The 12202-nt window shown below is 42.5% G+C and overlaps 1 protein-coding gene across 6 annotated transcripts in view; it reads right to left on the reverse strand.

Moving 5' to 3' along the window:
- MYO1B (myosin IB) overlaps nucleotides 1-12202 on the reverse strand; it is a 93005-nt gene that overhangs the window by 72972 nt on the left and 7831 nt on the right. For all 6 annotated transcript variants that reach the window (XM_052675794.1, XM_052675793.1, XM_052675790.1 and 3 more), the window contains one exon: nucleotides 6233-6373. In XM_052675794.1, the coding sequence (XP_052531754.1) occupies nucleotides 6233-6367 (135 nt within the window). In that variant the 5' untranslated portion in view covers nucleotides 6368-6373. Of the gene's footprint in view, nucleotides 1-6232; nucleotides 6374-12202 lie in introns of those variants that run through there.

Below are 12202 nucleotides of genomic sequence, written 5' to 3' on the forward strand. Positions count from 1 at the left end.
TCCTGCAAGCTGCTGTGCAAACAGCCCCAACAGGCTGCGGTAACCTGCAGCAGCCAGGATCAAGCCCTTAATCACACAGCAATCATTTCAGAGCCCTGAAGTAACAACGGAGCATTCTGCAGAGAAAGGTGCTCGAGCATAACATGCTGAAGCAAGTACTTAAAGAGGATGCGTGTGTACAGATTATCAGGTTTCTCTTCTGAGTTTCTGGAGGGCACAGACTTCACTGCTCACTGAGTATTACTGCTAACCTCACGATCATCCTGACAGAGCTCAATGGTATTACTAATGAAGATGATTAATCACCTCAATCCCCCACCTCTCCGACTCTGAATGCTGACTCCTCTCAGAGGATCCCTGCAGAGGATGCAATGATAGGCGAAACCTGTAAAGTATGCGATGAGGAAGTCAGCCCAAGGCAGACATGAGCAATTTAAAGACAGCATTTAAGTATCCTGCAACATAAGTGCTTGCTAGCTTTGGAAAAGATAAAGACTTGTTTTCATAAGCAACTGCAACTGGGGATCGGATAGTGCCTGTGCCAAGAAAACCCCTGTCTCCATGCAAATAAGAAACAACAGCAGAAAACATTAAAGAGGGGACACATGCCTTAATGGAGTACTTTGACTCCATTATTTCTGTATAAATAAAACGTATCTGTATGGATAAAAAATGGGGAAAGAAAGTCTCCCATAGAGCAAGCAGTGTGTAGGGAAGAAGACCCTTCCAAGCAGTCAGCAGGACCGAAAACTGCTGTGGCTGCTGAGCACTGCTCAGCTCTACAAGGCTTTCTTCATAAGGAGGCTGATGAGGAACGGGCTCGGCTCACACCAGGCATCTGCTCTCATCCCCTGCCCTTTCTCAGCAATTCACCCCCCAGCTCTGGCCCTAGGCTCTGTGAGTGTCCCTTCTCTCTCTTCAGACAACGCTTCCAAACCTGCATGAAAACCTGATCAAGGGCCCCAGCCAGCCTTGAAAACAACCTGTAAAGGCCGGTGAAATTATGCTGACTTAATTCAGACAGCAATGACATTGAGAATAAAACTAAACTTCAACCAGCGCTATGACCATATTGCATTTAAAAATTTACCAGCAACCTGCATTTATATATCCTAATACCACAGAACTCTTTTATTCACACCACCAGTGAAGTTTTATGGAGGGGTGTGATCTCGCAAGGCCAATTCATATTGAGACTTCAGTCTCATTTATGTATTTCTATCTTCCACCCTCTTCCTCCCAGCATAATAACTGGGAGATCAGACACGGGCGCAGCAGAAACAAAGCCACTGTGCTTGACTGCCATTCGGCAAACTCCTGAACCATGCAAGATTACAAAAAAAGGAGGAAATCAGTAACACACACAGTTGAGTAAAGTCAAACCAGAAACAACAAGGCTACCCCCAAAACACCCAAACAGCATCCCAGGAAGCTCCCCCGCCTGCGACACAAGTATACTGCAAGGCCAGCGAACCAAAAGCAGCCACAAGGATGTTACCTCAAGCAGCTAGCACTGAGTTATTATACTGGAATGCCAAATATTTAATAGCTCAGTAATAAAACAACATGTGTTCAGTACCATAAGAGTGTTCTTGCCCAAAGCAGCCCACAAACTCCACGTGCAGAAAATACAAATTAAACGCTGACATCAGAGAAAGATTCTGTTATGCTACAAGAACAAAAAGCAAACAAACATTTTGTTGTCATGAACAAAATGTTGACCTCTGCTTCTCTGGGAAGGCTTCAAGAAACAACATAACTGTGGGGAAAAATGTGCAGGGCAGCAGAACAGAGCGGCGTCTGGCCCTAAAGGCTGCCGATATGCCCACGCAGCACCAGTCCCTCCAGACTGCTCCTCCAACACAACCCATCCAGTAGGAAAATCAGTTGCAGAGCAATATATATGCCTCAGCTTATCCCAGTTCTCCACTATCACTGGGAATCAGATAGATCAGATAGACAGATGCCAACCCTCTTCCTCATTTGTCAGCATTCCAAAGTATAAAAGAAAAATAACAGCTGGGCTGGATGGGCTGATCACATTTCAGTCAAATCAATGCAAACAATAAAAGTTCAGGGAGAAGGTGTAGCAGAACGAGTCAAAATTCATCCATGGTATACAAGCTGAATTTTATGAAGGTATTTGAAAGTTAATATGCGGTCTCTTGGTCACACATTTTAACCACACAAGCTGCTCCCTGTGACCTCCAAATAATCAACATTCTATGTGCTAGCTGCATTGGTCATGAATCACATTTTACTCTAACTTAAAGAAACTCTCCCTTTGTTACTGATACTTACAGAACAGAAAGTGATTTTTATCAATAAAAGGTTTAAGAGCTGCAAAAATAACATCATAGACTATTGCAGCTTTTTAATGAGATTTTTCTTGGTCAGACGTACCCCAGGCATTTCCAGACATGACTAAACTCCAAGATTCCCATTCCCAATTAACACGTTCATTACCCAACAAGCCGTTCCCCCAAAGCACGAGATTACAGCTGAATCTGATGGTCTTTAAGAGAATAACTGGCCCAGCTCCAGCTTCGCCAGCCTTCATGTTTATTTTTACAGGCACGGCCTCCAGCCCAGTATGCAGCCTAACACCCAAGTCCATTAAACTTTCCATCAAATACACATAAAAACCAACAACAGGCAATCATGTTATAGTCTGTTCTCTGACTGGCAGTACACTTTTTTCCTTGTTTGCACATGACAACTTTGAAGCACCGGTTCCTCTTGAAGGAGCTCAGAGTGGCCGTGCTCAGTTTGAAGAGAGGACCACTGGGAATCCAGGTCTGATCCAGCTCTTCAAGGGGAGCTGTTGCAGAGAAGACTTGGCACTAGGATTTCCGACATTAAAAATGCAGCGTCAAATGTAACTATCATGACAGAGACTAGGAAAGACAAAAATAGTATTGTTTTCTGCTGGAATGAGCCCATTTATCTTGTCATCTTTGGCTATGGAGAGAGATCTGGCGCTGTTCACAAAGGGATTGATCTGACTCACATCCATCTATAGGGCTGGCTAACACGATTATGCCACGTCTGGCCAACTTTAAAGCTTTTTCAGAACTACTCACATTACAGGTCTCATTCCCCACAACAAACCCCTTTGAAGGTTTATAACAGCAGCTTGGTTTTAAAACTAACATATGCAGCACAGACACAGCTATTGATTCACAGAAAAAACTGCTTAAAACCTGATGCTGCAAAAGCGGCGGCCAGATGCTGTAGAAACATTTCAGTCCACTCATACAGCTTCCGTTTGACTTCATTTTTTTTAAAACTTGGACACCATTTTTGGTAATGCCTACAACTGGGTAATGAAATAAGAGGTGACCTTACAATCCCAAAGGCTCAAACTGTTGCTCTCCAAATGGATGTGAGGGGCCAACTTCTGTAGCTTGTTAGAACTGAGGAAACCTGCAGTCTTTGTGGAGCACCAACAGTAGTCCTATATCAGTTTAACTCAGCTTCTCCAGGAGAGTATGCAAACTACAGATTTTACATGGCAAAGCAAACATTGCTTCCAGATGGAACAAAGGCTCCGTTGTGCTCTTCTAAGTCTAAAAACAGAAACGCCAAGTGTGGTTTCCATGAGCGAGGCTTGGGAAGAGGAGAGTGGCTGGTGATAAGGGGAAGGGAGAGAAAAGTTTGAAAAGCAACGCCTGGCTAATGCAGCGAGAGCCTTCGTGCTTCAGACAGCAATCGTGGTAAGAGATTTGCAGGGCATTCAACTGATGTGAAATGAAGATATTATTCCCCGAGTGGTTTGGGAAGCAAAGCCATGCATAACCTTCCTACATGGTAGCAGCATGGTAGCAGTGGCACGAATGTGAACAGCGATGCCTTCCATCACTAACATACCAAATGCTCTAATAGTTGCAGAGATCTGCAGCACTCTGCCTTTATAGCACGTATTCACAAACAGTACCTGTAAGACCTTAAAAAACCATCAAACTGTCAAACATAGTCAGAGACAAAGAGGGCAAATGACACTGCAACATGCTGGATCCGCAACAAATTACAATTCAGCTACACACACACACAAAATCCTTTGTTTTTGGCAACAGTTCAAACTTCCCACTAGAGCTCCTTAAAGTATTAGTCTTTCCCACCTGCAAGGCAAAGGAGCATACGCTGCTAGAGAAAAGTGACACCCTCTATCATCTGCCAAAGCACATAATACAGCTAATTACAGTGCACTTCAGTGCCAGAATGAGAGACTGAAGGGAACACAGGTTCCACTGTCACTGCCTCACAGAACTGCTTGAAGACGGTTGTCAGCTAGCATGTAATAGGTGATAAAAATAAAACAGATTACCCAATTGTCAGTCAAGCTGATTTATTTCTGCCCTAAAGTATATAAAAACATGTAGATAAATAAGTTGCGGTCCATAGCAGTTTACACAAAACGTCTTGAGCAATCCACTCCCATGTGGTTTATGGCAATCCTCATTAACAGACTGCACAGGCACCAAACAGGTTTCTGTCCTCAGTGCTTTAGATCAAACTTCCAAACAGGACCCAAAGATAGGGCAAGGTAGGACTTCTATGCTCAGTCTTTAGGCAAACATCTCCCTTATCTTTTCCTTCTTGAGCTAAAGTAGAATCATTCCATATCCCCCATTTTTAGTGTAGGTATTAGGAATGCAGTGCTAACCCTAAAATTCAGGTCAGTTACACAAGCCACGGACTGGATGAACTCCTACATCCCAGAAGAGGCAGCCACAGCAGGACTTGTAGAGAACTGGATGGAAGAGCAGTAAAGAGGAATCCAACTGCTTCCTGCCTGCATTGGCACCTAAGGCTTCGCAAAGGGAGCAGGGAGCGTCTTCAGGGAAGAGAGAAATTTTTGGAAATGTAACTCTCAAGTCACCAGGGCGAATTCTTTAGCCATTGGAAGAAATCTCTCTTTTTGTAAACGCAGATAAGCTTTGGGTTCTTCTCTAACAAGGTTTTCCTGGCTCCTGAGAATCCTCATCTTATTTTCATTTTCTAGTTTAAGTAAAATGCAAGTACTGCTTGAAGATGGAGGTGAAACAAAAGCAGATAGATGCAACTGTATTTGGCTAGGCTAGTGCTTCTGTAGAGAGAACAGGCATGGTTGAGTAGGAAAGTTATGTTGGAATAAAGATGCAGAAAAGAATGAGGTACAAAGACAGAGGTACAAAAGCACAGACTATAATAAAATAAAACCAAAAAGGAATAGAGGAAGCAAACATAAAAACAATACAGATCCTCCCATGCTGGAGAATGGAACAAAAAAGCATAATGAAACCATGAAGATCTAAATGCTTAGCAAGGGGGAAAAATATAGTCACACTGAAAATTAAAGTGAGGGTATAATTAAATACAGAGCACATCTATTAGACTGTAATAAGCTGCAGACACTTGCTTGCAGCTCATAGCTCTATTTTGGCTTAAACTCTTTTTTTCAGCTTCACTCTTGAAAGACTTATCTTTTACCAGAGGTCTTGCAAAGTCTCTATAGATCATTAAGTTCCTACAGCCTTTGCAACACTAGGCACATTTTAACAAAAATGGAACAAAGAGACAAAGCAGGAAATGAAAGGCTTAATTGGAATCACAATTTGCTCCTTCATTCCCAGCCTGTGCTTCAGCTGTCAGTTCACAAACTCTCCTGCTGATCAGCATTCAGATATTAATATACCCAAAGATTTTGATGATTACTTCCATGTATACCCAAGCTTAAAATCAAGCCATTGTAAGGTATACAACTTTTTTTTTCCCAGTAATTTACAGGCAACAGGCACCACTGAGAGCAGCCCTAGCACACTACAGACACACACTGTTTGTACATCAGACTGCTCTAGAAGTACCTTACCTGCTGCTTATTTGCAACTTCATCCTCCTTTGACAAAAACAGTATCAAAATCAATGTTACCAACAGTTCCAGAACTGTTTCTTATGAAAACTGGAGACATGTTGCACAGAAGGGAAAAATAAAAAGGAAAATCACCAGGTGGAAAAATTCAAAAGCAGGTAGTCCACTATAGGAAGGTCCACAGCTCCCAGAAGAGTTATCAGACAAATTTAGTTTTTCCTTTTTGTTGTTGTTTCATTTTATTAAAGAAAGGTAAAACTGTCCCTAATGCGACAGCCTATGTACAGGTATTCAGTCAATCCATATCCTTGTAAATACACATACATTTCAAGAATGACAACACAGGTCCCCAGAGGATGCTATTTGTTGCCATATACTCACATATACTTCACTGTGATCAAAGCGCTTCTTCAGATTATTGATGAATGAATCTTCATTAAGCGGCTCTAGAAGGACCATATCTCCCACCCCTATCATGTCATCTAGAAGTGACGTCTTGACCTCCATTTTGGCCATTTCCTCCTGCAAAGAAAGGAAGAAAAGAAGAGCAAAGTTAGCTCAAAGTTATTCTAATTATCCTAATTTTTCAAGGTGTTAACCATCAATACTAAGGCTTACAAACAAAAACCCCATCAAAAGACTCTTCTTTAAATTTTTTCCCTACACTGCCTCAAATTAAAGCTCAGATAGGTTCATATCCTGATCTGAATTTCCTTCTCACCTTACCTGCATTTCTCCAATCCAAACGTCTTTTAAGCAGAAACCAAGCAGTTGAATTTGCTCCCCTGTTGCTCCCCCTGTTTTATCTGAAATGAAAAACGTACTCTAGAGTGCATATAATTCATTACAGTGCTGGTCTTGTTTACCTGAGGCTATCAAGTTATTTCATTTTCTAACCAGTCTTGATGAAGTTACATATTTATTTGTTATTTTATTGCTTAAGATGTAACAAGGTAGCTGTTGACAAGAGGCTACACCTACATAATTGCAGTGGTAAAAGTCAGAAGCGGGGATAAAACAGGGAGCCAAGATCAACGTAACCAGTGCTGATAAAGTAATTCAGTTGAAGAAGTCAAGGTGAGGCCAGAAGTCAACACCTATTTGATCCTTCCACGTGCTTATCCCTCCCATCCAACTGCTAGAGAAGATTCACTGAGCCTTCTTGAGAGCTCCAAGCACCCAGTCACCAATTTCAGGCATCATGATGGTGTGCTTGGGAATGAACACCGCAGCAGGAACAACTCTGCTGACAACACAAACCAGGAACCCACTACTGCACAGCTACAGTGACACAACACAGCAACGGAACTCCTCAGCTACTGAAAACTACCAATCTGTCCTTGCTCCCCGCATCAGGGCAGCATATTTTAAATACTTTTTTTCTCAGTTTCCAGAATGTCTTCTAGCAGTTAGTGCCTCATACAATCGCTGTTAGCTCACCATTGGAGCTAACCCTTCGACAGCTAATCTAAAACAAGTGTAGCCTTTTAACTCTCACTCGTGTCCACAACCACTACATGCCGTTTGATTTTTGAGCAGTGAGTGACATTTGAGGGACATCAGATCAGGGCTTAAGTCACGTTTGATGTTTTTCCAAATTCAGCAAAGAGAAGCATAGCTCCCCAGGCAGCTACGGGAAGCACTACAACAAGGGCCCCAACCTGAACCAAGCCTGGGAATTGCTAGAAATTCACATGGAAAAGCAAAAACAGTGATGAACTATGGTAACCAACCAAAGCTGAGTCAACTCCACTAAACAAACAAAAAAGCATTCGTTTTAAACATAAGCATTGGATAAATATTTTTTTTTTTTTTTAAGAGAAAAAGGCTTTTGTTCTTAAAAGTTCACCTCTCTGAAGCCCCCAAAATATCTTAAACATTCACAAAATCTTTCCAGAGGTATCACTTCAATTTCTGCATCCCATTAAGACAAATTCTTTACACTACCAGCCTTGTTTCTGTGATCCCATAACTATCGATAGAGCAACAACTAAAGTTCAAATAATTTTTGAAGGCTGAAAAAAAAAGTCCTTGAGTATGGAACTTATTAAATAATGGGTCTGTAGCCAAAAAAAAAAAAAAAAAAAAAAAAAAAAAAAAGTCCTAATATGGGCAATCACAACCTAAAATTAAACTTCTGAATAGCATACCTCATCTACCATTGTGAAATGACGTACCGCCTACCACACTCTATACATCACCGCTTGGGAATTTCAAGACCAGAGCAGCCAAACCCATCAGGAACGCTTGCGTATTCCCGACCTCAGATGCACAAAGACACTCTATCTACTTCTAAAAGCTGGATCAGAAATTTGTATACAAATCTGAACTTACCTACACATTGAAGAATTTCAGTTTTGCAGTCAAAGGCTTATTTTCATCTTCCTGGGTATTTTTTTTTTCTCCCAATAATTTAATATCATGCTACAGTAAAACTACTTCACTGACTGCCAGAAAATATTATATGCATAGGTGATCAAGAACAGACAATATACCTACAGATATCCCATTAAACAGGGAAGCCTAAAAAACATTTGAATTGCATAGCGGCTCAAGTTCCGCATAATATCCCTCACATCAGCCATCAGTGTTTCAGGACTGTCAAGGAAAGCCAACATTAACGTCTGAATTTACATGAAACATATTAAGATTGAATGTGATAAATAATTTAACTTAGTAGAAGCAGTTAATCAATTAAAGAAAATCTATGTATATAACACCCTCAAAACACAAAATGCTAATTTTAAAAGTAGCTCTAAGGAAACTGAAAAAGTTGACCTGCTACACAAACTTCAAAAAGCATAATTATAACTACACATAAAAAACCTTGCTGAAATTGCAAGATGAAACTTCCATCAAGACTTTTTAGCTGTATGTCACCAAGCTCAGAAACTCAATCCAAATCCACACCCAAGTACTTATAGAAATCTTTCCTCATCAGTCCCGCTGAGCTCGTTCACCACAGTTTGTACAACTGTACACCAAAGCAACCTGCTTCTTCTTCCATACACATTCTGGCATCCTTTCAGAGTTTCTCAAGAATGATGTTCATAGAACCAGGACGATGAGAGGGCTGGGACCAAAACGAGTTCTCAGCGGCTCAGAGACCAGAAACAATTACAACCACAGCTGTGCTGGTTGGGGAGCACCAGCAGACAGGAAATTAGGTTAGAGGAAAGAGTCAGAATGGGTTACATCCTTTAAAACAAAGACACCCCACCTGAACAGGCTCTACAGGAAAGCTGGGGAGAGGCTTTTTATGTATAAGGGCATGATGCAAAAGGACAAGGGGAAATGGTTTTAAACTGGAAGAGGAAAGGTTTGGAGTAGATATTAGGAAGACATTCTTTACTGTGAGGGTAGTGAGACACTGGAACAGGCTGCCCAGAGAGGCTGTGGATGCCCACTCCCTGGAAGCATTCAAGGCCAGGCTGGATGGGGCTGTGAGCAACCTGGTCCAGAGGGAGGTGCCCTTGCCTGTAGGAGGGGAGTTGGAACCAGATGATCTTTAAGGTCATTGCCAACATGAACCGTTATGATTATATGTTCAGTTATTTTCCTAGGAAGGCTTTCGAAAGGGAGATTTTTTGTGGGGTGGAAGTGAGGCTCTATGCGAACTGGTCCAGAATTTCAAACTGGAAATTATCCATTGATTTAAATAACGCACTCCTTTCGTGACCACAACATGTCATTTTGTTGACATCAAGAAAAACAACAACACTGTACAAAAGATTACAGCTGCCAGTCACTGAATTTTTAATACGGCAACCAATTAGCTCAGCATAAAAGCAAAACCTGTCTAACACAGTCTTAAACTTCGATTCTTCTTCAAACGTTTCCAGAGCCCTACCACACCCACTTAAAATCTTCCAAATTTACCTTCCTTATCCCCACAGCACACATTGGCAGCGTTTCAGAACATCTCTCTTTTCTCCATCCATTCGCCAAATCTCTTCCTTCTCGCTCTGGTTTTGCATCTAGGCCTTAACTCAATGAAGTGAGAACAGTTTCAACACTTTTCCATTCTCAGGGAATTTAAAAAAAGCAAAACAAAACAAAAAAAAAGCTTGTTCAGTAATCCCTCACAGCTTGACCTATTTTATGCTGGACACAACTTGCTCTGCAGGAGAAGGGCTGGGCACGCTTTTATCCGCACACTGTTAGACATAGGCTTTTGGTATCTATTGCTTGTAGGCGCTGGGAGTTCCATCCTGCACTCACATCCAGTGAGGCCAGCTGGATCTCATCCTTCCTGTCCCTCCTGGCCTCAAAGATGGCAAACTGAAAAACTCCCGAGCCACAACAGTCTTATCATCAGCCCATCTGAAATGAGAACTAATGACAGCTATAAATAGGAGATGATACAGAGAACAGGCAAACCCCCAAAGCCTTATACAACTACATTCACATTCCTCTTAGGGGAAATGAAGTAATGCCACATTATTGGCATAGAGCACGCTATGGAATTGTCCAGGTTTTTCCACACCGTCCTCATACAGAGGAACAAGAACAACTGCAGCCAGGCAGTCCTCACTCAGCACAAGTTTGCATTTGCTGCACTGGGATTACCACTGGCAGCAGAGGGGCTTGCAAGGTTCCCGTGGCATTGCAACAGGGCACAATTTTCCTCCCACCAAAACTGTCACAGCAGAGGTACTGTGAAATCCTACATTTTTAATAATAAGAGAAAAAAAAATAAAGCCACATTTCTTGACAGCAACACATCGGAAGATCTTGATTCTACCCAAAGAAAATACTTCCTTTGCCTCCAGACTCCATAGTGTTTTAGTCTCTGGACACAGCAGGACACAACCAGCAGCTCATATCTGCTGCCCAGCAGCTGTGTATCAGAAGAACCTGCAGTCCTAGCTCCAGGATGTTCCCCATCACCATCAGAATGCTGAAAACAAGAGTGTGCAGGGCACAGCACGATGCTGCCGCTCATGGTAGCTTTAAAATTAGATAAAGTTCACACTAGCTTACTACCAAGCAAGATCTGTTATCTGAAAGCCTTGTGCAACTTCTTTTTCTGTAGGCACCGACCATCAGCCATGCATACAGATTTCTTCAGTAGTTAACAGCAAATAGCTCCAGTAAATTGCACCAGTCAAATGTAGCACTGGGGCATATTTGTGTTTAGATTGCAGGAATGTTTGCATCAGGCATCAGCCCAATGGGAATGGCTCTTTAGCAACATCAGATTACTGCAGAGTTGTGCTCCAGTGACTGCAATTTAGATGACAAAAGATTTGCCCAGAAGAATTCAATAGCAGAAATGAGCACTCCGTGGGCTGGTGCTGTGGAACGCCAGGATTTAGCTACAGATTGTGCAATTCTCAGGAACCAAAGAGGCCACTTCAGTACCGCTGAACAACGGCAGTCACGTGAAGCAACACCATCCTGTAGGAGCTTAATGATAAGAGCTCAACTGCAGCTTAGAGAAGTGCTATAATTAGACTCTATTTGGGAGTTTGAAGGATGTTTACTGGGACGTTTTCTCCACAGGCAACAGCTTAAGCTCTCTCCTCATTAACAGCACCAAAGTCACAGAACCATACAATCCTACAATGGCTTGGGTTGGAAGGCACTTCAAAAATCATCCAGATCCAACCCCCTACTGTGAGCAGGCTTGCCAACCACTAGATCAGACTGCCCAGGAGCCCATCAAGCCTATCAAGTCCAGCCTTCAATGCCTCCAGGGATGGAAGGCACAACAGAGGGAGACGATCACCTCCATTTCCCTGCTGGACACCCTTCTGTAGGTGCAGCCTAGGATACCATTGGCCGTCCACGCTGCAAGAGCACAAGTCCTTCCTCAATGCTAAGGAAAGAAGTTTGGTTGCCATTGCCAGATTGTTCTGGGGTTGGTTTTGGCTTTATGTGACCCCTGCCATGTAAAAAGTGCACCGGACCTCAAAACAAAAAGAAATTTACTGGAGTCACGTGTGCAGCATGTATCATACCCTCCTCCCTTACAACATGTGACACCTGGGGATGGTAAGGTGCTGGGTTTATGTTTCTCTAAGTATGTTTTCTGTTCCTTTTCCCTACCAGTGAGCAAAACACCGGCTTGGACATTGCCTACTACAGTAAGAACCTGCAGGGTGCATCTATTCTGCTTCTACTTTATACTCCCAGCAGTACCAGCTTTCAAATTACTTGCAATGACTGGCAACCATGGCACAATAACCACCACCTGTAAGCACACATCAGGCTGACCTGTTTCCAAAGGCAGCTTGCTTTGAAGCTGAGCTGCCTGGGTCATGCAGTCACACAGGCTTTGGGGAAGTAGCTATAAAGCAGCTATCGAGCTATCCAGGCCTGAAAACTGAAAACTGGGGGGTTTGTGCT

Source organism: Tympanuchus pallidicinctus, unplaced genomic scaffold (assembly GCF_026119805.1).
Source record: "Tympanuchus pallidicinctus isolate F22 unplaced genomic scaffold, pur_lepc_1.0 scaffold15, whole genome shotgun sequence".
NCBI lineage: Eukaryota > Metazoa > Chordata > Aves > Galliformes > Phasianidae > Tympanuchus > Tympanuchus pallidicinctus.